The following is a 22,245-nucleotide window of genomic DNA, read 5'->3' on the forward strand; positions in this document are numbered from 1 at the left end:
TCTAATTTAAAAAATTTTAACTCAAAATTTTTCGCGAACGAAATGTCGCGCCCGGATCAGACATCAGTTAATTTGTTGCATAACTCACGTTATTACTAATTTATTCATTGCATAAGTTATTTTAATAAACAGTTAGAAACAATCATTTAAATTGCGGTTAGAAAAAAAAAAAATTAGTAATAAACTCAAGTATTGATTGAGAGCATATAAAAGTTTTAATTGAATAAAAGATTGATTAAATTTGAATTACGTCGGTGCTAAATTGTTTTTATAGAGAAAACCGGGTCAAGCCGCACACCGTATCATTCCGCACACTGATCGATATTATCAAATAAAAACTTAACGGATGTGGCTATGAAAAAAAAATAATTAAAAAAAACTTTTTAAAAATAGCTTTCTATTCAATCGACTAAAACGTAGAAAATAACTTTTTTCTGTTTCTGGTACTCGTGGAAATCATGTACTTAGTAATAATCACTTTTGTAAAGCCAATACTGGAAGACATTGAAGACAATTCATGTACGTATGTAAACAAACAAACTCATCGTAAAGGAATAGAAAGTTTGGCGCCTTTAGCTTTATTACATTTAAAACGAATTTGATTTTGAAAGCATCTGACTTAAAAGGCGCCAAACTTTCTATTCCTTTACTTCGATGAGTTTGTTTGTTTACATACGTACATGAATTGCCTTCAATGTCTTCCAGTATTGGCTTTACAAAAGTGATTATTACCTAAGTACATGATTTCCACGAGTACCAGAAACAGAAAAAAGTTATTTTCTACTTTTTAGTCGATTGAATAGAAAGCTATTTTTAAAAAGTTTTATTTATTTATTTTATTTTCTACTTTTTAGTCTTGATAAAATTGAATTATTACACTTATTGATTATGATTAATATTCAATAAAAATTTATTTTGAATTATGTATATAAAAATTAACAAAAATATTTGGAGCATATTTTTTTTTATTAATTTAAATGTTGGTTGGGTCTTCTTCTCGGTTGATGTATTTGTTCTTTTTTGGACGCATTTTTATTTGTCTGAAATTAACAAGTGGAATATTTGAAAAATTTTTAATTAAATTTATATTGATACTTAACACTTTTTGATGCCCTCTCGGTTTCCGATATTTTTTTCGGAGTTCTAGATCTAACCAACGGGGAGGTGGGGCATCGTAAATCTAAAATACTTATTGAACCAAATGTAACAAATATAGCTATTGTTAGTCGGCAAAAGATTATTTGTAAAATTTCAGGGCTGTACGATCAAAAGAATTGCTTCAAAAAGCGCTGTGAAGTTTTGGCCTCCACAAAAAAAAAATCAAAAAATCAAAAAATGCGGACTCGTCAGTGAGTGAATAGAAAGCTATAAAAATAAAAATAGATTCAAATACAGAATTATCTCCTTTATTTGAACTGATAAAATTATATGCCGATTCAACTCCATTTTTTTCTTTTTTTATACAACTTTAACTGGGAGTCAAAATTTTATATATACTTTTTATCGTTGCGAACAAAATAGCGCTTAAACCGAAACTGATATAAAAATAGTTTTAGCACTATCTTGTTGGAAATTTAATTTTAATTCTGATAGTATAATTTTTATGTAGCTAGAACAAAAAGTTAATTAAAAATCAAAAAAGTAAAAAAAACTCATTTTCCTAATAAAACCGCACACTCGATTAATTACTTAATTTAATCTTTTGCAAGTGACTGAGCGCCTATATTTATCCAATTAACTTAGTGTTAATTCTGGTTTAATTAAAAATAAACTATAATGTAATTTATTTATTTAATCATCTCTTACTCATTAAAAACTAATTATTATATTATTTCTCAAAATAACCATCACTCACTCAATTCAATATAACTCACTCACTTTAAAATGTCAACAAAAAAACAAAAGCATACAGGAAAGATGATGTACTAGCCGCATTAAATGATATGAAAGAAAATAAAACATCGCTGAGAAAAACTGCATTCAAACATGGCGTTCCAGTGTTAACGCTCAAAGATTGCACAAGTAACAACAACAAAACAACCGTAGTGTTTTGAAAAGGGACAAGACCTGTATTTAAACGTACTGGGAACAATGAAAAAATTTATTATATTCACTGCAAACAATTGCTTCAACGCTTAAGGGCCATTTTGCACCATCATTTGTGATATACAAAGCCAAAAGAAACTTTCGTCCTGATTGGGCAAAAGGTGAATATTCAACCTGATTTTGAAATTGAACCAAATATTCAATATCAAAGTCAGGTTGGACGGAGCACGATACGTTTGTTAAATCGCTGAAAGAAGTATTTATACCTAAAACTGATCAAATTGGTGGTATTTATATTTTAGTATTAGATGGGCATACAAATCACATAACTTTAGAAGAGGTATTGCTGCGCAAAAAATACAACATAATCTTGATTTGTCTACCAGAGCATTCTTAACATATTCTACAACCATTGGATAAAAGTATCTATTGTCATGTCTAACAAGTATGGAAAGAAATTCTTACAAAGTATTACAAAGACTCAAAATGTAAGAATTTAGATAAACAAAATTTTCCACCATTGCTCAAACTGCTGTACGAGAGTAGTAAATGTTTTACACGCTCGCATTCAATCGCTGGTTTCTTGTACACTGGCTTATTTCCACTTAATAAAAACAACATAAATCGTAAGGCGTTAGCAATCACACAAATGTTTAATCTACCTTCATCAATTTTAGCAACCTCCGCAGCACCTACACAATTTTACTCAGATACAGCTTCATCATCTTCAACAGTCGCCGCAGCACCTACTCCAACTACACACCAATTACCATCTTTCTCAACTACATCAGCTTCAAGTTTTGATAGTATCAAGCATGTGTTGAGCGTTGCAAAAACAGTATCGAGAGTTGAAGCAGTTTTTTCAAACAAGAAATCAATCGCATGTTAAGAAATTAAAGCAGTGCAACATGTCAAAACTTGGCGGAAAATGTATTTTCAAAGAAAATGTGATTGAGTTCCTCAAACAAAAAGATAAAGAAAAAGCAACAAAGGAAGCTGTGAAAGTTGCTAATCTCTATGCCAAGTACTCAAATGCCTGAGCATAATAATGTTGAGCAACCTCAGCAAACAATAATGAAAAACAAGTACCAGCAGCCAAACGATTAAAAGTTGTAAAATTTAAAAAGTGTTGAGTACAGTTACACATAGAAATGTTGCAATGCGAAAACTCGATGTGTCGAGAACGGTTGTGCAAAGAAACATGTTTACCAAAGAAATATGTAGTTGGAACTGAATATTATTGTTGCAAAAAATGTGAAAACTTTAATATGGTTTCCTAAATATAAGTTATGTTAAAAAAAAATAATAAAAAAAAGTTAAAATTTAAAAATTTCAATGTTTTCTCAAGTGTGCGGTTTTATCAGAATGTCGCCTAAAACCGCACAATTTTTTCGATAATTTTTTTTTTTTCAACATATATTTATATTATTTTATGTAGTTTTTTTATTACCTATCTAATAAAAAAAAAAATATAAGAAAAATAAAAAAGTTATTTAATTTTTATTGTTAAGTGTGCGGTTTGACCCGGTTTTACTCTAGTAGTTTAGTATTAAGTCATTTTAATTAACTGTTAACATTTAGTAGACGTTACCATTAATATTACTGTTTCGAGACACTTGAGTCTTGTTCAAGACATTGTTTGTCTACACTAAGCTTTATGGACTCGTATTTTTACAATAATTGGAGAGAAGCCTTAAGTGCTTCGTCAATTAGGAAGACAGAAAAAGTAAAAATATCTAAATAACACAGTATCATACTTTATTACCATTTTAGTGAAGTTGCAAAATTAAAAATATTGTTTATATGTATATGGTATATTGTTTTTTTGTTACAATTTGATAACAATAATGAAAAAATCTAATATAGAATAGGTAACGTAAAAGTGATCAACAATAAAACTTTAGGTAAAGATAATTTTGATTTGTTAATTTACAAATTTTCCTGAAGTTTTTAATTGTTGTCATACTGTATTAGCTATGCTGTAATAGGCACTTGAATGTTATACCACAAAAAGTCTAATTTTGTTTCACTCCTCTATTAGATAAGGAGATAAATCGGTATCAGCATGCCAATGTATAATTTAAGCCATTTGAGTCTTTACCCTTATTATCCTAAGTGTGAAGTTTGTCCGAAGACTAAGTTGCTGTATAGTTATTGATAAATTTCTTTAAGGGTCTTCTGATAATGAAAACATTATATTAAAAGATTCGCAGTTTTCTGATTATTTTCTTCGTGAACTTGCGCTGTTTTATAAAAGAACTGCTTTCATGCAAGATTTTTGAAATATGACTTTTAGTAGGGTACATTTAAGTTTGAGTTCTCAATCTCAATTGTGCAAGAAATTTTTCAGAACATTAGCACAAGTGTTTACTCATCAGATGACTGTCCAATAAAGAAAACAACTTGTTAGGAAAAAAAGTAAAATGTCTTCATGTACAATCTATAATAAATAATGGATATGGAGGGATAAGTACAGAATCTATTGACAAAATAGCAACCAAAAACTTTGTATTGTTCCAAGTAAATGCAAAAATAAGCAAAACAGACACATTTATATATTTTCTTACTTTCAAATATTCAAAAAGACAGTTGCTAATATACGAGAGACCATTGCGCAAATACATACCACATACATACCGCACGTACCGCATGTGGTACGTGCGGTATGTATGTGGTACATATGGTATATAAGTATAGTGGTATGGTTGTATGTGTAGCAATCAAAAACTTTATTTTTTAGGAGCCGCAATTTTTCTACATTTATAAAAATAAATAATAAAATGCAAAAAATAGATGAAGAAATGCAAAAAAATGCTAAAACAATTCGCATAAAATTTACTGTAGATTAATAAGCATAAAATGTAAGTTTGTATTACATTTGTAAGCTTGTGTGGCTATCTTTACTATGATATATATCGTGTCATTCATCTAGTTCGATTAGCTTATTGATAAATTCATAGTTTACTATGATATATATCGTGTCATTCATCTAGTTAGATTAGCTTATTGATAAATTCATAGTTTTACTCTGCTCGGTTTTTATTTATATGTAAATTGTTATACTATAACTTAAGATGTAAACTAATGTCAACATGATATATATTTTTTTACGGTTACGATTTACAAGCATCGTCTCACTGTTCTCCAATTATAGTATTACTAAACTAAAAAGTTCTGTTAACGATCTAAAATCTTTGCTTATTAAGAGAGCTTATTAAGCTATAATATAATTGTTTACCTAACCAATTTCTATTTGACGCTGCATGCTCTTTATTTCTCTAACTGGAAGATTACTGAGTAAGCAGTAAATTTTATCAGCCAATTACATCGGTATTCCTAATATAATTTATATAGGGATAATCAAATGTGTTACCAAAAAGATTTTACCAACTGTTGGAGATGTAGGATATCAAATCTTTTTATTGTTTAATAAAATCAATGCTTGGCTCGATCAATTACTTTACACAAACATAAGTTAATACTTAATTTAACCATCATCTACTTCTTCTTCTTCTTCTTCATCGCTAAAATAAGACGACTTCTTAATCATTTTTTTCTTAATGACGACGGTTACTTCACTATCAGGTGTGAAACTGCTTTCACCTTCAAAACCACGTTTGCGTTCGTTATCGGGACGATTTAAAGCTGATAAAGCTTCTTCTTCAATGGCATGACTCAAGTTGTATTCAAACAATTCATCATCATTTTCAATCGCTTGTTCTCCAAGCATAGTATCGTCGTCTTCCTCGTAGTACTCTTGTAAAAGTTTTTTTCTAAAGAAATAAACAAATAACATTAGCTTTAAAAAAAGTCTTTAAGTTAACGTTTTTTTTTTTCTAAAACACTATTCTATTAAGTTTAATAAAGCAGAAATTTTGCAAACTTTTAATGAAGCATCAAAACACAAAAAAATGCGGACATTTATATTATTATTTGACTATTTAATATCATAAGTTAATATATAGAGGAATAAACACTTCCAGAATGTTCCGAACGCCAATATTTGGGGAGATAAGTAAGGTTAAGATTAGAGGGTTAAGCTTATCTAGTCCTTAAGTTCTACATTTACCTGCTCTAGCTTCTGCATTAAGTTTATGTAAAACTCACGTGGTTGCATCGAATGCATTCTTAATTGATTATAAAACCAAATTTGAAATATTATTAAAAAAAATAATCTTATAAATAACAAATAATCTAACCAATTTTAATATGAAAAAAAAAAAAAAAAGTTTAATGTAATATAAAAAAGAAATGTCTTTATTTATTTAGTAACTGATCATATCAAAAGTTACAACAAAAACTAAGCCAAAAATGAATAAAAAAGATCTTCAAATAGAGGGAGCATCAGGCCCCCCTTCCCCCTGTTCTGAAAATTTTGTGCTACATACGAAGCAGCTATAGCTAGAAAACAAAGTTTTAGAAAAAATCGACACTGCGAATCGACAGCGTTTTTCGGGAGTGCGTTCCAGTGACGCACAATGCGATTTTTAAAAAACTGCTCTTGATCAATGTAATGGTTTCGTTTTTTCTCAACAGTCAATGCGCTCGCTGCTTATCTATCGGTATTCAAGAGTCGCTTAATCCAATATTTACAATCATTGAGCGTATGATAAGTGCTTAACCAATGTAATTGTTTTTGTTGCACGCTGCTGCACTATTTCCAGTGTTTCCATGTCATGCTTTAGAAACGACGACCGACCGCATCTCGAGCTTGCTTGAATTGCAAACTCAAGATGCAGGCGTAAGTTGTATATAATGAGCGCAATTCTACGATACCCCGATTGCGGAGGTCTTTTTCCAGCCGACCAAGGACTTGATTTGCCGTTCAGGTTGTTGTTCAACTTTTTAATTTTTAGTCGTCAAAGATTATAGACCGGGTTTATAAAAAAAAAAAATTGCTTTTACTCAGCGTTTTTGGAGTAATTGCTCAGCTTTACGTGAATAAAAATTTAAGCGAAATCGCTCAAAGTTTTATTCAAGCAAAGCTGAGCAAATTATTCCAAAAACGCTAAGTAAAAGCATAAAATGCTGAGTAAAAGCAATTGCTTTCTTTTTATTCACCCGGCCTTATGACGCCAAGGTCTTTTTCGATTTTAATAATTGCGAGTTGTTTTTTGAAAAAGGTTTTTGAAAGTTATTTGTTGACGACTACTATTTTAATTTCGATTTTTGATTATTCAACTATCAAATTGCCTATTTGTTTTGGACCAAAATAATAATAATCTCTTACATTCACTAACTTTTTTAAATATCGGGAAAATTATTATTATACCCTACAATCTGCTTACAACTTTAAGTTATCGGCAGTTATTTTATCTTAAGTTATCGAACTGTTCATTACGGCTATAAATCCGTACAATATAAAAGCATAAAAACATCGAACAATCTTCCTAACTAAAACCTCTTAAATCGTTTTTAAAATTCAAACTGCTTTCTTTAACTAATTTTAAAAAAATATTGTTTATAAATTTTATACCTTTCTTTAAATTATTATTTTAATCTTAACTCCGAGCTTCTTTTTATCTAATATTTTTCTCTTTTCTGCTATATATTAATTTAACTATCTTTTATTAAATTTACTATTTTAATACTTTTTTTATGTAAAATATTTTTATTAGTGTTCTCTTTATTACTATTTTTTATTTATATTTATATATATCACTATTTTATATATATTATATATATCACTATTTTTTTTTATTTTCCACCAATAAAAATTAACAAATGCTCCTCGTAAATTAATAGAATTTGGTTAGGTGTCACTCATATGGTTACAAACTAGTCAATGAAGTGACACCTAAAAAACATAAAAATATAAATAAGAGAGAAAAAAAAGAAAAGTTTGTTAAACAAATAATAATGATATATGTAATAATTATAGTAGTAATATAAAATAATAACAACAATAATAAAGTATCAAAATATTAAGAATAATTATAATACAATATAAATTGTATGTACATTATCATAGATAATAATCAAATATAATAATAAGAGTAAATGTAGCAATTGTTTGTTAAAGAAATTATATATCAAAGACAACTTCAGTACAGAATTTATAAAAAAAATACACTCCAACAATATATTTTTAAATTGAATTCTGTTGAGCAGTAAATAATCTGTAACAAGGGGATATTATTTTTTAGACTTTTTTTATTAAAGCAGGAATACACTGATTCCATTGGGAAATACATTGTTGTTTTATGGAAAACTTACCATATTTAATTGTGTTGAAAAAAGAAGAGTATAGCTTACTATTTTCTGTATTCCTGGTGTGATGATTGTGAATTTCATTTGTTTTAATAAAAAAATGTAAAAAGAGTTTGGTAGTTTATTTTAAAGAAAGTCAAACACAAAAAGACAGTTGTAAAATTTTACAAGATCAAGGAGTTTTAGGATTTTTAGTTCAGAATTTTTTTTTTTGGATATCAGATCTCATTGGTGAAAACGTCATTATTCTAATAGATGCGCGTTGTAAACAAGCAAATGCTATTAAGTAAAAAGTTACTTTTTTGACCCCAAACAATACAACAATAGCAAAGGTGAGAAGAGAATAAAGAAGAATAAATCATTTGAAGAGTTTAGATAGGAACATAGTAACGAATTAGAGAAAGCATACTGTTAGCTCGTGTAAGTTTTTTTTAAGATGATACAGTTGATTATACCAAGATAGGTTTTCATCAAGATATACTCCAAGATATTTTATATATTTTGAAATATTTTATATATTGTTATTATTTCTTTATTTTTATTGTTATTATTTTAGTTTATTTTTATAATAAACATTATTATTCTTATTGTTGCTATTATTGCTATAATTATTGTTGTTATTATTGCTATAATTATTGTTGCTATTATTGCTATAATTATTGTTGTTATTATTGCTATAATTATTGTTGTTATTATTGCTATAATTATTGTTGTTATTATTGCTATAATTATTATTGCTATTATACTATTGTTTTTGTTATTATACTGTTATTATTTAGTATAAAATTTACTTTTTATTATGCCTACTATAATAATAATAATAACTATTATCACTATCTTTAATATTATAGAATTTGACAGGTGTTTAATTTATATTAGTACTTATATTATTACTTATTAGTTATATTATATACTATATTATTACTATATACTATATTATTATATACTTATATACTATATTATTAATTATATACTATATTACTTATATTATTACTATTTGTAAATATCCTTAATGTAACAATTTTATTCAGAATATACTTCGATTTGATTTAATTTGATTTGAAACTGTCATGTTTTTACTGTAGATGTTTGTAAAGTCATTGGATTGGTCTGGTTAGACATGCTAGTCATATTAGCATCAGTGTTACTGTTGGCTGGAGAATCGGTAGTAACCACAATGGGCTACTTTTTGACTGCAATAGTGGCTTATAGTGAGACAAAGAGGTAAATATATACAACATAAATGTCATACAGTGGATAACATTTTGAAAGGGCCAGTCTTAGAGTCCAAGAATATTCTTTTTTTAAGAGTGGCGTGGACTTTGTAAAACTTTGCTTGTTCTGACAGAGTTCGGTTTTTGCAAGCAAAGCTGCCCTGATACTTATTGATGTTGTAGTGACTGCAGGCTTGCATGACTGCTGTTATATCTGTGGTAAGCAGAGGTAAGAGTAAGAGAGAGGAGAACAAATATCCAAAGTTATTTGAGACAAGACTTTAATGTTAAAAAAAGGTTGCACAAAAATCCTCTAATTCGATTTCCATTTAAGAGAAAATACAAAGCTTTAAAGTTTCATTTATAAGTTCATGTTGTCAACAAGCATATATTTCATTTATAAGTACCAAAATTTCATAAATGAAATTTGCCACTTGTAAATGAAATTTGAGTCACTCTTAGTAAATAGTAATTGGACACTGCTGAATATTTTTAAAAACTTTTGAAAGTCATATCTATATAAAAATCAAAAAACAGTGCAAATAATTTTGGGGAACACCCTTTTGAACTTATTGGTAAATCAATGCCAATATACTATACTATTACTATGTAACATATAATCCGCTGGATTAACTAAAAAAATCACCCCAACCTAGAGTAAAATACTATAAAGCTAAGACTTAGCACAAAAAAACATAAACATAAGATGCTTCACCAAAAAAAAGCCCCATCAATTGGAACATCGGAAAGTGTACTTTTAGACCTATTTAAAAAGGGATAACAATTTTTATAGTCAAAATTTTTGTTTTCAAAAATATACTTTTCATGTATTGTTGGAAAGATAATTCAATGCTGATTCATATTTGTATACAAACTGTGGGTTGAAAATAAAAAATAGATAAGATATGATTATTACTTTAATGCAATGTTATATAGATTAAATGAATTTTTTAGAAAACATGGGCATTAAAACATTTGATATTATATGGTAGTTAATCATGCATGTTGTAAAGTTTTATATTTTTATGAAACATTTTAGTAAAAAATTAGTAATTATATGATAATTAAATGATTAATCAAGTAATAAATAAAAATTATATGACTGTTTTAGTACTTTATGTTTATTTAAAGTGTAAAAAGTCTTGCGCCTAATTTTTTAAACTAAATGGTAAAAAAACATTATTTACTAATTTATTTTACTTATTTTGAATTTCTTTCACTCCTAATAAAAACTATTTTTAGTATTGAAATTCAAATCATTAAAGGTACATTTATTAATCAAATAATATAACAGTCATAAATATGATTTTAGTTTACATGGTCATTGTAGTTATAACTTCCTTCTGGTAACGATTACTCCTAAGTCATATTGTTGGTATTCTGCATTTTGTAGATGCAAATATATTGATTTATTTTTAGATGGCTCAAATTCCCAAATAAAATATAAAAAGAAGACCCCTTGATCTATGTATGTCAGAATCATTTTAAAAAGTTTGTAACTGGTTAGAAATGAACGCAGATAGTGAGTTGTGCTCATTAAAGGAGCTTCATGAGAAGATGTACTAACTTAACGGAAATGATGAAAACATATATTCAATCAAATAGTTTAAAAAGAAATTAAAAGATCATTACCGTAACCATATGTTCTTTGCTGAGTTAAAAGGTCAAGCAAATGTGGTTAGTTGTAAAGATATGACATCTTATCTTATTAATAAAATGAAGAAAAAGACAATAAAATAAGTTGATTATATAGTTAGAGCAACATCAAAGATTATTAATTCAGATATTAGGGAAATCCTTCATAATAAAGATGAATACCCTAATACAGATGATATAGTTAATTGCAAAGATGATCCAAAAACATGGGTTCAAAGTAGCTTAATGACATTTTTTCAATTGCTAATTCCATCTAAACTAAAACAAATAAGTATATTACAATGTAACGTGCAACCTTCAAGACCTAAATTAATAATATCTCCAATTTCGTTTGGAATTGGTGTTTAATTCAGCAAATCTTTTGGTTCTAAGTGGCTAATTGTTCATCTTTAAAAATTTGGGTTCTCTGTTAAACTGGATGAAATCTTCCGCTTCAAACAATCTGCCATTGAGGCAAATGACATTGTTAATTTACAAGAAAGGCTGTCATCTATTGCTCAGTGGGTTGCTGATAATGTAGACCGCAATACATTCACAGTTTCTGGTGAAGGCGCATTTCACAGGATGGGTATCATATCGGTTATCTCGGTATCTGAATGCCAAAAAAGTTCTATAAAACATTTCTAACTGGTCAGGTTTTATGCAAATACATTTTTTCAAGATTTAATTGAGAACTTAAAAGTTGTAATTAAGAAACATAAGATGTAAATTAGAACATGAAAGCTGTAAATAAAAAATCATAAGATGTAGTTGAGAAGATAAAAGTTGTAATTGAGAAAAGTATAAAGAATACAAAGTTCTTTGTATTTTGAATTTTGTTGTCCTAATATACTTTTTAATTTAAGGCTGGAAATAATAATATAATATCAATAAAATATGAAAAGTCATAAAAAAGGCATTTGAGGTTTAGGCGGTAATTGGAAAAATCCTATTGGGTGTCAATTAAAACTTTCATATATTTTTGTTTGTGAAAAATTTAATTGAGATTTCAGATGAATAATAAATAAAACACAAATAAATTAAAATTAATTATAATAATTAAAATATTTACATAAAATTTAAAACTTAAACTTAAACAACGTCATTAAAAATCATTGCGCAATATTCAGTTAAGCACCAACTTGGATGTCTTCCATATTTAAAAGCGTTGCGTAATGCCGGCTGTATGTTGTACAGCTCATGTACAATTACCTCCTATTATTTTATTTTTTGCCGCAATAAAGGTAGAATGCAACATTTTTAACGTTTATTTTTATTTTGGACCAGATAGCTTCCACTGGTTTTAACATTGAGCTGTACCATCCTAATTGTAACAACTGAGCCAGTGAATTTTTAAACAACCTTTCCAAACAAGCATGACATGGAGCATTATCTGCTACGGCGACCAAATCCTCTAAACGATTCCTGGATGTAACCCACTGGTTAAACAAAGCCAACATTATCATTAAAGCCAACATTATCATTACTGATCTTCTCCCCTGTTCAAATTTTAATCTTTATTGTCGAAAAACGTCCTTGCCTTTTTCTACAAAAAAGATTAAAATTTGTTTCATCCAACCAAACTATCTGTTGACCATTTGTGATGTGTTTGTTAATGTTCCTAACATATTCAGCTCTTTTTTGTTTGTTTTCATTACTATTCATTGTAGTAGGCTCTTTGTGCACTTTTTTAAATGAAAATAGTCTGCCTTCGAGGTAATTGGCATTTGCAGTTGTGCTGATGCTAATATTAAATTGTCTTAATATCCTTGTTTTAATGGCCACCAATGTCAACTGACAGTCACTTTCAATCCATGTTAGTGTTTCTTCGATTTGATCATCAGTTAATTTTTTTGGTTAATACCACCCCTTCCAATAAAATTTCAATTTCCGCTGCGGATCCAATTGTATGCTGTCTTATAATTGACACCTAAAGTTTGCGCCAAAGTCACCCAATTGTCATTTCACTCAGCACATTTAATTACTCTTCTTCTATCATTCGATGAAGATAAAGCATAATGCTTTCTTTCAACTTTTTCAGTTGTATGTATTTCATGTCTACAAATTGGAGAAGGTGGTTCTGGTTGTTCCAGAAGTGGTTCTAAACAAATTTGGTGAAATGAATATTTGCACGGATTCAATTTAATAACAGACTTTCTATTCATAGTGTATTGACAAATAACACAATGATCTTTCAATTCCATTACTGTATTACTGGATTGCTGGTGCATACAAATGCTAAATTTGATATTATTAACTTATTAAAATGCATGTCCAATGCATGTTTTTCAAATTAGATATTGCAATTTCTTATTTACATGTTGGGTTTCTCAATTATATCTTAAAATTTCTTAATTACATGCTGTGTTTCTTAATTACATATTGTGACTTCAAAATTACATGTTGTATTTCTCAATTGCATCTTAAATTTCTTAATTACAACTTTCAAGTTCTCAATTACATATTAAAAAAATCTTTAAGATTGATTTGATTATTTTTTTACTCTTTTGATTAATTGACTAATTGTTTTACATAAATGTTTTATTCGTAATTGTTTTACATAAACTTTATTTTAGATTTTATCTCATGTTTTTGTTATCAAAGGTACATACAAATTAATTATAAAAATCAATAAATACTGGATTCAATAAACTTAAAAATGCTACCTTATAAACCATAAGAAGACCAGCATGCTAAACTTTATCAAAGGCTTTAGAAATGTCAAGAGCAATAACCTAGTTATTAGATTCAAAATAAGAGATTAAGTGTTTGTTAATTAAAGACTCAAAAACCTTGCTTATGATAGGAAGAAGACTAATGGGCTGTAGTTAGAAAAGACAGATCGCTCTCCAGAATTTTTGAAAATAGGGATAACAGATGCCACTTTCCAGCAGGCTGGAAAACAAGACTCATATAGGCACTTGTTAAATAGTTTTGAAAGTATAGACAGGGCTCCGGAGAATAATTCTGCAAGACTATAACAGGTATGTTGTCCAGACCACAAGTTTTAGAAGAGTCTAAACAAGAAATCACTTTAGATTCAGAAGCTGAAGTGATATGAATGACAAGCATTGGATCAACCTGTATTTCGGCTGTACCAGGTAGGATGTGATTAGTGGAATCAAGAGATGAGATTGATGAAAAGTTCTTAGCAAACAATTCAATTGTCTTTTGGTGAGGTAACAAAACCTGAACCATGCAAGAGAGGAGGAACAGCAGATTTGAAAAGTATTTATGGGAGACTGGGGATAGTTGCAACGCAATTTTGCAAATACAAGACATTTATTTCCAATTACTTTGATTTTTTCTTTTAAAAAAATAAAATAAATTAAATTTTTAAACATATTCATTTAACAATGATGATACAATTTAAAATTGCACAACTTGTCTCTGTTGAGCAATATAAAATGTTGCAACTTACCCTGTTTGGAACATAAAACAGTTGCAACATTGAATAGGGTAAGCTGCAACACAATACTTGAAAGTATAAGTATATTATTAGATACTTCCTCATTGATCTAGTCTTTCCTAGACCACGCTTTTGGTAGGGCTCTAATATTTCCTGGGGAAAATTATATTATTGGTAAAAGTTTACAAAATAAAGGCATTACAAATGAAGCTAAGTTTGATGGACTTGCATCAGAGATTGAAGTTGATATATTAGTATTGACTGCATTTCATCAGATTGAAATGCTGGACAATTAGTAAAAATATAAATAATGCGCTCCTCATTCATCCAGCCTTTACCATCAAAAGCACCATACAATCATTTATCCCATCACAAATTAAGTGGATAATATATATCTTTCTTGGAAATAAAAACAACATAAGGCTATTCTAACCTCCAGTGCTGACAGTGCTGTGCTTTCTTTACTTAATATTACCTTCTCTCTGCAGTTGTATAAACTGTTTTTCTTCCTCAATGAAAACCAATGACATTGCATTTTTATGAGCTATATCAAACAGCTGTTTAATCTCACAAATTCATTTTCATTATGTTGTTGCTGTTGGCCTAAAACTCAATGTCTTGTTTTACTTCTAGTTTCCATTATTTCATTCTACAAGTAAACAGCACTCTAAGGTGATTTGTTTGTCTTACTAACATATCATATATTTATGGAGCACCTTAGTATAAATATAAAAACGAAGTCGACCTCAAATACTTTCAGGTCGGCAGTTAGGTCGGCATTGCCGAATGCCAACCCTAATTCCAAGGGTTATATATATACACACATATATATATATATTTATATATTAGGGTGCCCTATTATATATATAGTAGGGTGAAATTTTGTAATATTTAATAAATATAAATATAATATTGTACAGTTTTTCTGCACATTACAACACAATTTATTACAAAGTTTCATTTTACTTTGAAAAAAAATTATAATTTTTTGCAATTTTTATATTACAATAAATTTTTTATAGCTGAGGTGTTATCAATATAATTGCTAAATGTAAAATTATTTAAGTATAACAATTTAAAAATTTTTTTTAAAGGGTATAGTCATATTACTGTTTCATACAACTTTCAACATGTATCTCACATTTCTCTTATGTAACATGTTTAATAAGCCTGTGCTATGTAACATGTTTAATGAGCCTGTGCTATGTAACATGTTTAATAAGCCTGTGCTATGTAACATGTTTAATAAGCCTGTGTTATGTAACATGTTTAATAAGCCTGTGCTATGTAACAGGTTTAATAAGCCTGTGCTATGTAACATGTTTAATGAGCCTGTGCTATGTAACATGTTTAATGAGCCTGTGCTATGTAACATGTTTAATGAGCCTGTGCTATGTAACATGTTTAATGAGCCTGTGCTATGTAACATGTTTAATAAGCCTGTGCTATGTAACATGTTTAATAAGCCTGTGCTATGTAACAGGTTTAATAAGCCTGTGCTATGTAACATGTTTAATAAGCCTGTGCTATGTAACATGTTTAATAAGCCTGTGCTATGTAACATGTTTAATAAGCCTGTGCTATGTAACATGTTTAATAAGCCTGTGCTATGTAACACGTTTAATAAGCCTGTGCTATGTAACATGTTTAATGAGCCTGTGCTATGTAACATGTTTAATGAGCCTGTGCTATGGAACATTTTTAATAAGCCTGTGCTGTGTAACATGTTTAATAAGCCTGTGCTATGTAACATGTTTAATGAGCCTGTGCTATGTAACATGTTTAATGAGCCTGTGCTATGTAACATGTTTAATGAGCCTGTGCTATGTAACATGTTTAATGAGCCTGTGCTATGTAACATGTTTAATGAGCCTGTGCTATGTAACATGTTTAATGAGCCTGTGCTATGTAATATATTTAATAAGCCTGTGCTATGTAACATGTTTAATGAGCCTGTGCTATATAACATGTTTAATGAGCCTGTACTATGTAACATGTTTAATGAACCTGTGCTATGTAACATGTTTAATAAGCCTGTGCTATGTAACATGTTTAATGAGCCTGTGCTATGTAACATGTTTAATGTGCTATGTAACATGTTTAATGTGCTATGTAACATGTTTAATGTGCTATGTAACATGTTTAATGTGCTATGTAACATGTTTAATGTGCTATGTAACATGTTTAATGTGCTATGTAACATGGTTAATGTGCTATGTAATATGTTTAATGTGCTATGTAACATGTTTAATGTATGTAACAATAAAAAAAAAAAAGAAAAGCTACAAAAAAGATTTTTAATTAAACTAAACAATTTTAATTAAATTAAACTTATATAAACTAAATTAATTGTAAAATAGTTAAATTTATGTTTTAATTAAATTAAGATAACAGCAACTCTGATGAATTTAATGTGCTAATTATGAAGCAATAATTCATTAAAAACTTGTTTAATAAAACAAATATTCTTAACTGCAAATGTGTATCATTTCGACAAAAAAAGTGTGACCCTACAACACTTTAACTGTTGCAATTAAAATGTTTACTTATTTAAAAAATATTTATGTTAAATTTGTTAAAATAGAACTGTTGTCACACAATTTTAAATTGAAAAAATTTTGATTCAATGTTTACAAACCTTTTTTGGTTTTCTATTAACTTAATTTTCTTTTTTTCTTTTTTTTCTTTTTTTGGTGGAGCTTCTCTTTCACCGAGCAAATTCTTAGGACATTTGTAACTTAAGTGACCTTCCTCCTTAAAACAAAATTGTGCAATGCTTTTTAAGGGTAGCTTATGTTAAAGCATATTATAAACTATATTTATATTATAAATATTTTATTAAATAATTTTTAAATTAATTTATTTCTGTATGACTATCCATACATGCATACCTAAAAATAATGTATTATGTCATAGCACACATATGTATTATTAACATGATATCAACCACTAGATAACATTTAGTAGAAAAAAATAAGTCAAACATTAATAATATAAAAACACATACACCACATTCATAACAAGTGCTTTTATCAGGATACTCCTTTTTCTTTATAAATTCTGCTGCTCTACCATTATCCTTTGCAATTACGCATTTAATTTTTCTTTCAAACAACTAAGAAATAAATTGGCAATTGCATTCAGAAATTAACAAATAGTGATAATTAAACATGTGAGATATAACAAAGAGACGCATGAAATGTGAGATATGGTAATGTGACATGTGGGGTGGAGATGTGATAATGAGATATTTGAGGTGTGAGATATGGTAATAAGATGTGTGAGATATGGTAATGAGATAAGTGAGGTGTGAGATATGGTAATGAGATGTGTGATGTGTGAGATATGGTAATGACATGTGTGAGATGTGAGATATGGTAATGAGATGTGAGATATATTTTATAATTTTAATATTTTATTTCAACATAAAATGTTTCACTGATTTCTCTGCAACTTGTTTTCTGTTTTCAAGATAAAATAAAATTTTTTTAAAGAATTGTTTTACTTTAGGTTAAATTCATAGAAAAAAAATTAAAACCTGTTTTTGGTTCACTTCTTTGCAAGCATTAATAGCGGAAGCACGTTCAATAAACTGAACGAATGCAACACCCTTGCTCTCACGACTAACACGATCCCTCAAAACAGTAACTCTAAATTATAAATAACAGATCAAAAATAAGAAACTATTTTTACAAGGATTTTAAAAATAACTTACCAAACTTACTTGGCAATTCTTCCAAATTTCTCAAAAACCTAAATAAAAACACAAACATTTAAAATATATATTATTTTAAATCCAAATTACTTCCTTCATTGCATATGTGCATATGTAGTCAAACCAAAATCCAACCTAGAACTCGATTTGACTGTCCATTTGAGTTGATTGGTCTAAACAGGGGTAAGCAAAAAAATCTGAATTACCAGATAATTTAATTTTGGTCTGGTTTAAAAAATCAGAAAAATTGGATATCTGATCCAAAAAATTTTAAAAAAAGAAGTAAAAAAAGTTTACAAATTTAACTAGATTTTTAATGTAAATGTTTAATATAAATATAATTATTTAATAGCATAAAGATGCTTCCAAAAAATTAATAATCTAAAATCTTTGGGTTTTGGAACAATAAAGAATTTTTACTCAAATATTGTCTTTCCCAGTCTTATTTCATAATTTTCAAAAATTGACCAAATAATGGTAATAGATCGCGAGATAAGAATTATCTCCACTTTTTGAGAAAATCGAGTTATTGATTGTGTCATGTACCTAAAAATAATGTTTTTCTACTATATTAAAACCTAAGTTATAATCAAAAAAGTTTCGGAAAAAACATAAGTAATACAAATCTTTTAATAAGCCTATAAATGGCTGTAAAGAATTGTTAAGTGCGCCAGCTTCTGATGAAGGAATTACAAGAACTTTTTGAACTAGCAGGCTCATATACCTAAAGGTGAGAAACAACTGATAATGGAGTGTTAAACTGATGGAAGTTATATAAGCAGCAAATTTAAACTTTCTCTATAGAATGTTAAATAATGACAAATATTGATAAACTAAGATTTTTAACAAATTACAAACTTTGATGAATTAAAATAGAATAGTATTTATGAATAAACGGTATTAAAAACAGTGTGTAATAATAAAATTAAACAATTAATAATGAAATAATTTTTATATAATCTTAATAATCTTAAATCTACATAAAGTTAAAAGCAAAAATATTTTCAATGTTCGAATGTGAATCAAAATACCATCTCATCTAATTGTCATTATATTAAGAGAGATAAAGTTATTTTCTCAGAAAAAACCGAGAACATTAAAAAGGTGTAATTATCAAGCAATTGCAAGCTTTTATTGATGTAAACTCTCATGCAGTATGTGATACAATTGATGGCCTGACACTAACTAATAGTTTTACAAACAACTGTGTTGATCACAGCATTCTAAAGAAAATGCACATCATGATGGATATCCCACAAATAAACCATCCAAAATCAAAAAGACAAAGTTGAGACATACGAAACATTTATCCCCATTCAGAAACAATTTATAAAGACTACATGATGTTGTTACAGGGGATAAGTTGTGGTTTTATTTATAATATATATGATATATAAATAAATCAAACACAAGTCAGCTGTTGCTAGTTAAGTTAGTGAATGTAAATGTCGCTAAAAAATGTAAGACATCCCAGGTTTGAAAGACAATTATATTCAAAACTGGAGGTCTCATTCATTTGGGATATATGTTAAAAGGGGATCACCATAATTAGTCAATACTATATCAAATATTTTTTAGATGTTATACTTGAAAGAAGTCAGCAAATATTGTTCAAAGATTCAAAATTTATCAATTATCAACTCAAAAAATATTTAAATTTATAACGTGACAACATATCCAACAAAAAGTAATAGCAAAGCATCTGGTCAACACTGAAAGTAAGAATTTCGCTGTGAGTAAGAATTTCACTCAAGTAAAATTACATTTAGTTGAATTTTCATACTTAAATGAAAATTTAACTAAATATTCTTTTTAAAAAATAAAAAACCATTTTTTTAGTTTAAATTTCATTTTCTTTAGAAGCTTTTTGAAGCTCTATTTAAGAAAATGGAAGTTAAACCAAAAGAACATTGTTTTTTTTTTCCCTTTAAAAAAACCCACGGTTTTTTTGTTTTGTTTTGAAAAAACTGTTTTTTTTTCAACCCTGTTTTTCATGAAATAATCTTGCCAATTTTTCAAAAATTTTTATTTTACCTGATTTCTATTACTTAATAGCTGTCAAGATATCTGTAACAGATCTAAAAATTAGGAGGGGTGTTGTAAAATAAAAAATTATTTTACAACACCCCTCCTATATTTTAGAAGAAAGTAATCTTGAAGTTTTAAAAATTGAAAACTCTTCTTACCTTGTGAATATCATTATTAGTCAATGAAAATGGCAAATTTCCAACATAAACAGTACTTTTGCTGGGGGCTAATCCTCCACTCATTTTGTACAATCCAATTTAAAGATCAATTCCAGTTTGTAAGAAGTAAAGATCAATTCCAGTTTGTAAGAAATATCAAGAAAATAATGATAGTCAACATTACTTTGATTTTTTGTAACTTTTTATTGTCACTTTGAAAAAAAGTTTTTTTAACACATTACTCAACAAGACTTTTTGAATTTAAATATTATAATATTATATTTATTTGTAAAACTTTTTTATTTTCATATTTATTTATTTTTATAAGTTTTTATTTTCATATAAACATATGGAAATGATTTAAAATTTAGTACAACTATGAAATATTTATTACAAAGTATTAAATATTTATAAAAATAAAACACTTGTTACAGTTATAAAACATTTATTACAATTATAAACTATTTATTTTTTGCAACATTTGTTAACTTTATTACTTAAAATAATTCCTGAAACATTAAAATAGTGGTAACACTATTGAAGACCCTCAAAGGAAGACCCTCAATGGGAGACCCACAATGGGAGACCTCAATGGAAGGCCTCAATGGATGACCTCAATGAAAGACCATTTATTGTAAAAACGAAGAAAAAATATTATAACTATTAAATCCAAAAATTATATATATTAAAAATTGTTTAAAATTATAACTTATATGTGCACATAAGTTATATATACATATATTTTATTTATGCATATATTTTAAACAATTTTTGACTATTGAATATAAAAAAAAAATTAGTAAGCAGTATTTTAAATTTTAACATAAAAATGAATTAAAATGTTTCTAATTTATCTTTAAAAAACTATTTACTGAGTCTGTACAATACTTATGGAACCTTCCAACAATTTTTCATTAATGCAAAACTATTATTTATAACACAATTTTTACTTAGCATGATTTTGGTTACATATATTTTTTTAGGATAGGATTGTCAAAACTGCAACTTTGACCTCCCAAAAGGAAATCTTGCTGATCAAGGTTGGCCACTACACTACAAAGTAAATACAAAATAGCTCACATCTTATAAAGAAATTATTTTGAGTTTATTTCTCCAGTATAAATAAAAAAAATATTTATTGTTTGTAAAACATCAGGCTTGTAAAACAATCAGAGAAAAATGTAAATCGAAATCCAGCAAATTTACACTCTCCTTTTGATTTACATCTTCTCTAACTTTTTAAATTTAAAATTTTTTAAAGAATTCAAATTAATTTTAACAAAGGTTGCACCAACAAAAAAAAACAAAAAAAAAAACAATAAACAAATCACAACACACATCTTTACCCAAAAGAAATAAACTTTCTTAATAAGTAGTGATGTGCCATCGGATAATGCCGATTGTGGCTAATAATAGGTTTAATGCATTTATTTAAGGGTATTATAACAATATTAAGGATTTAAATTACATATTTAACATGTACCTATTCGTCAGAAGTGATTCGACCTACTAGCCTATGCTATTGGTAACCAGAAACTAATTAATTAGCTTAACTATTGGCCAATTAATCGGCCAATGGAATCGGTTAATTAATCGGCATTTTCTGATGCATTGGTATTGGCTATTAAGCCAATACCGATGGTATTGGCTTAATAGCCAATAGCTTTAGGGCAAGATTTTTTACAAAAATATTTAAGTTAAAACTAAAACCTTCCATGTCTCTGTACCCTAGAGATATTTTAGGCTTAGAAGATGTATTCTTATGTAAAATTAAATTTTGAGGTAAATGATAACTTTCAAATGCTGATACTATTAGTATTTACTTTGATG

At 27.9% G+C, this 22,245-nt stretch overlaps 1 protein-coding gene across 1 annotated transcript; it reads right to left on the bottom strand.

The window, feature by feature from the left end:
* Positions 1–4,869: 4,869 nt before the first annotated feature.
* On the bottom strand, positions 4,870–20,625 carry LOC100211353 (zinc finger CCHC-type and RNA-binding motif-containing protein 1). The gene is made up of 6 exons (XM_065792174.1): positions 20,416–20,625; positions 18,239–18,267; positions 18,053–18,164; positions 17,522–17,629; positions 17,153–17,268; positions 4,870–5,819 (listed from the first exon to the last, which is right to left on the bottom strand). The coding sequence occupies exons 1-6, from the start codon at positions 20,497–20,499 to the stop codon at positions 5,534–5,536; spliced, it is 735 nt and encodes a 244-aa protein (XP_065648246.1). The 5' UTR covers positions 20,500–20,625; the 3' UTR covers positions 4,870–5,533.
* Positions 20,626–22,245: the final 1,620 nt, after the last annotated feature.

Source organism: Hydra vulgaris, chromosome 03 (genome assembly GCF_038396675.1).
Source record: "Hydra vulgaris chromosome 03, alternate assembly HydraT2T_AEP".
In the NCBI taxonomy this organism is placed as follows: domain Eukaryota; kingdom Metazoa; phylum Cnidaria; class Hydrozoa; order Anthoathecata; family Hydridae; genus Hydra; species Hydra vulgaris.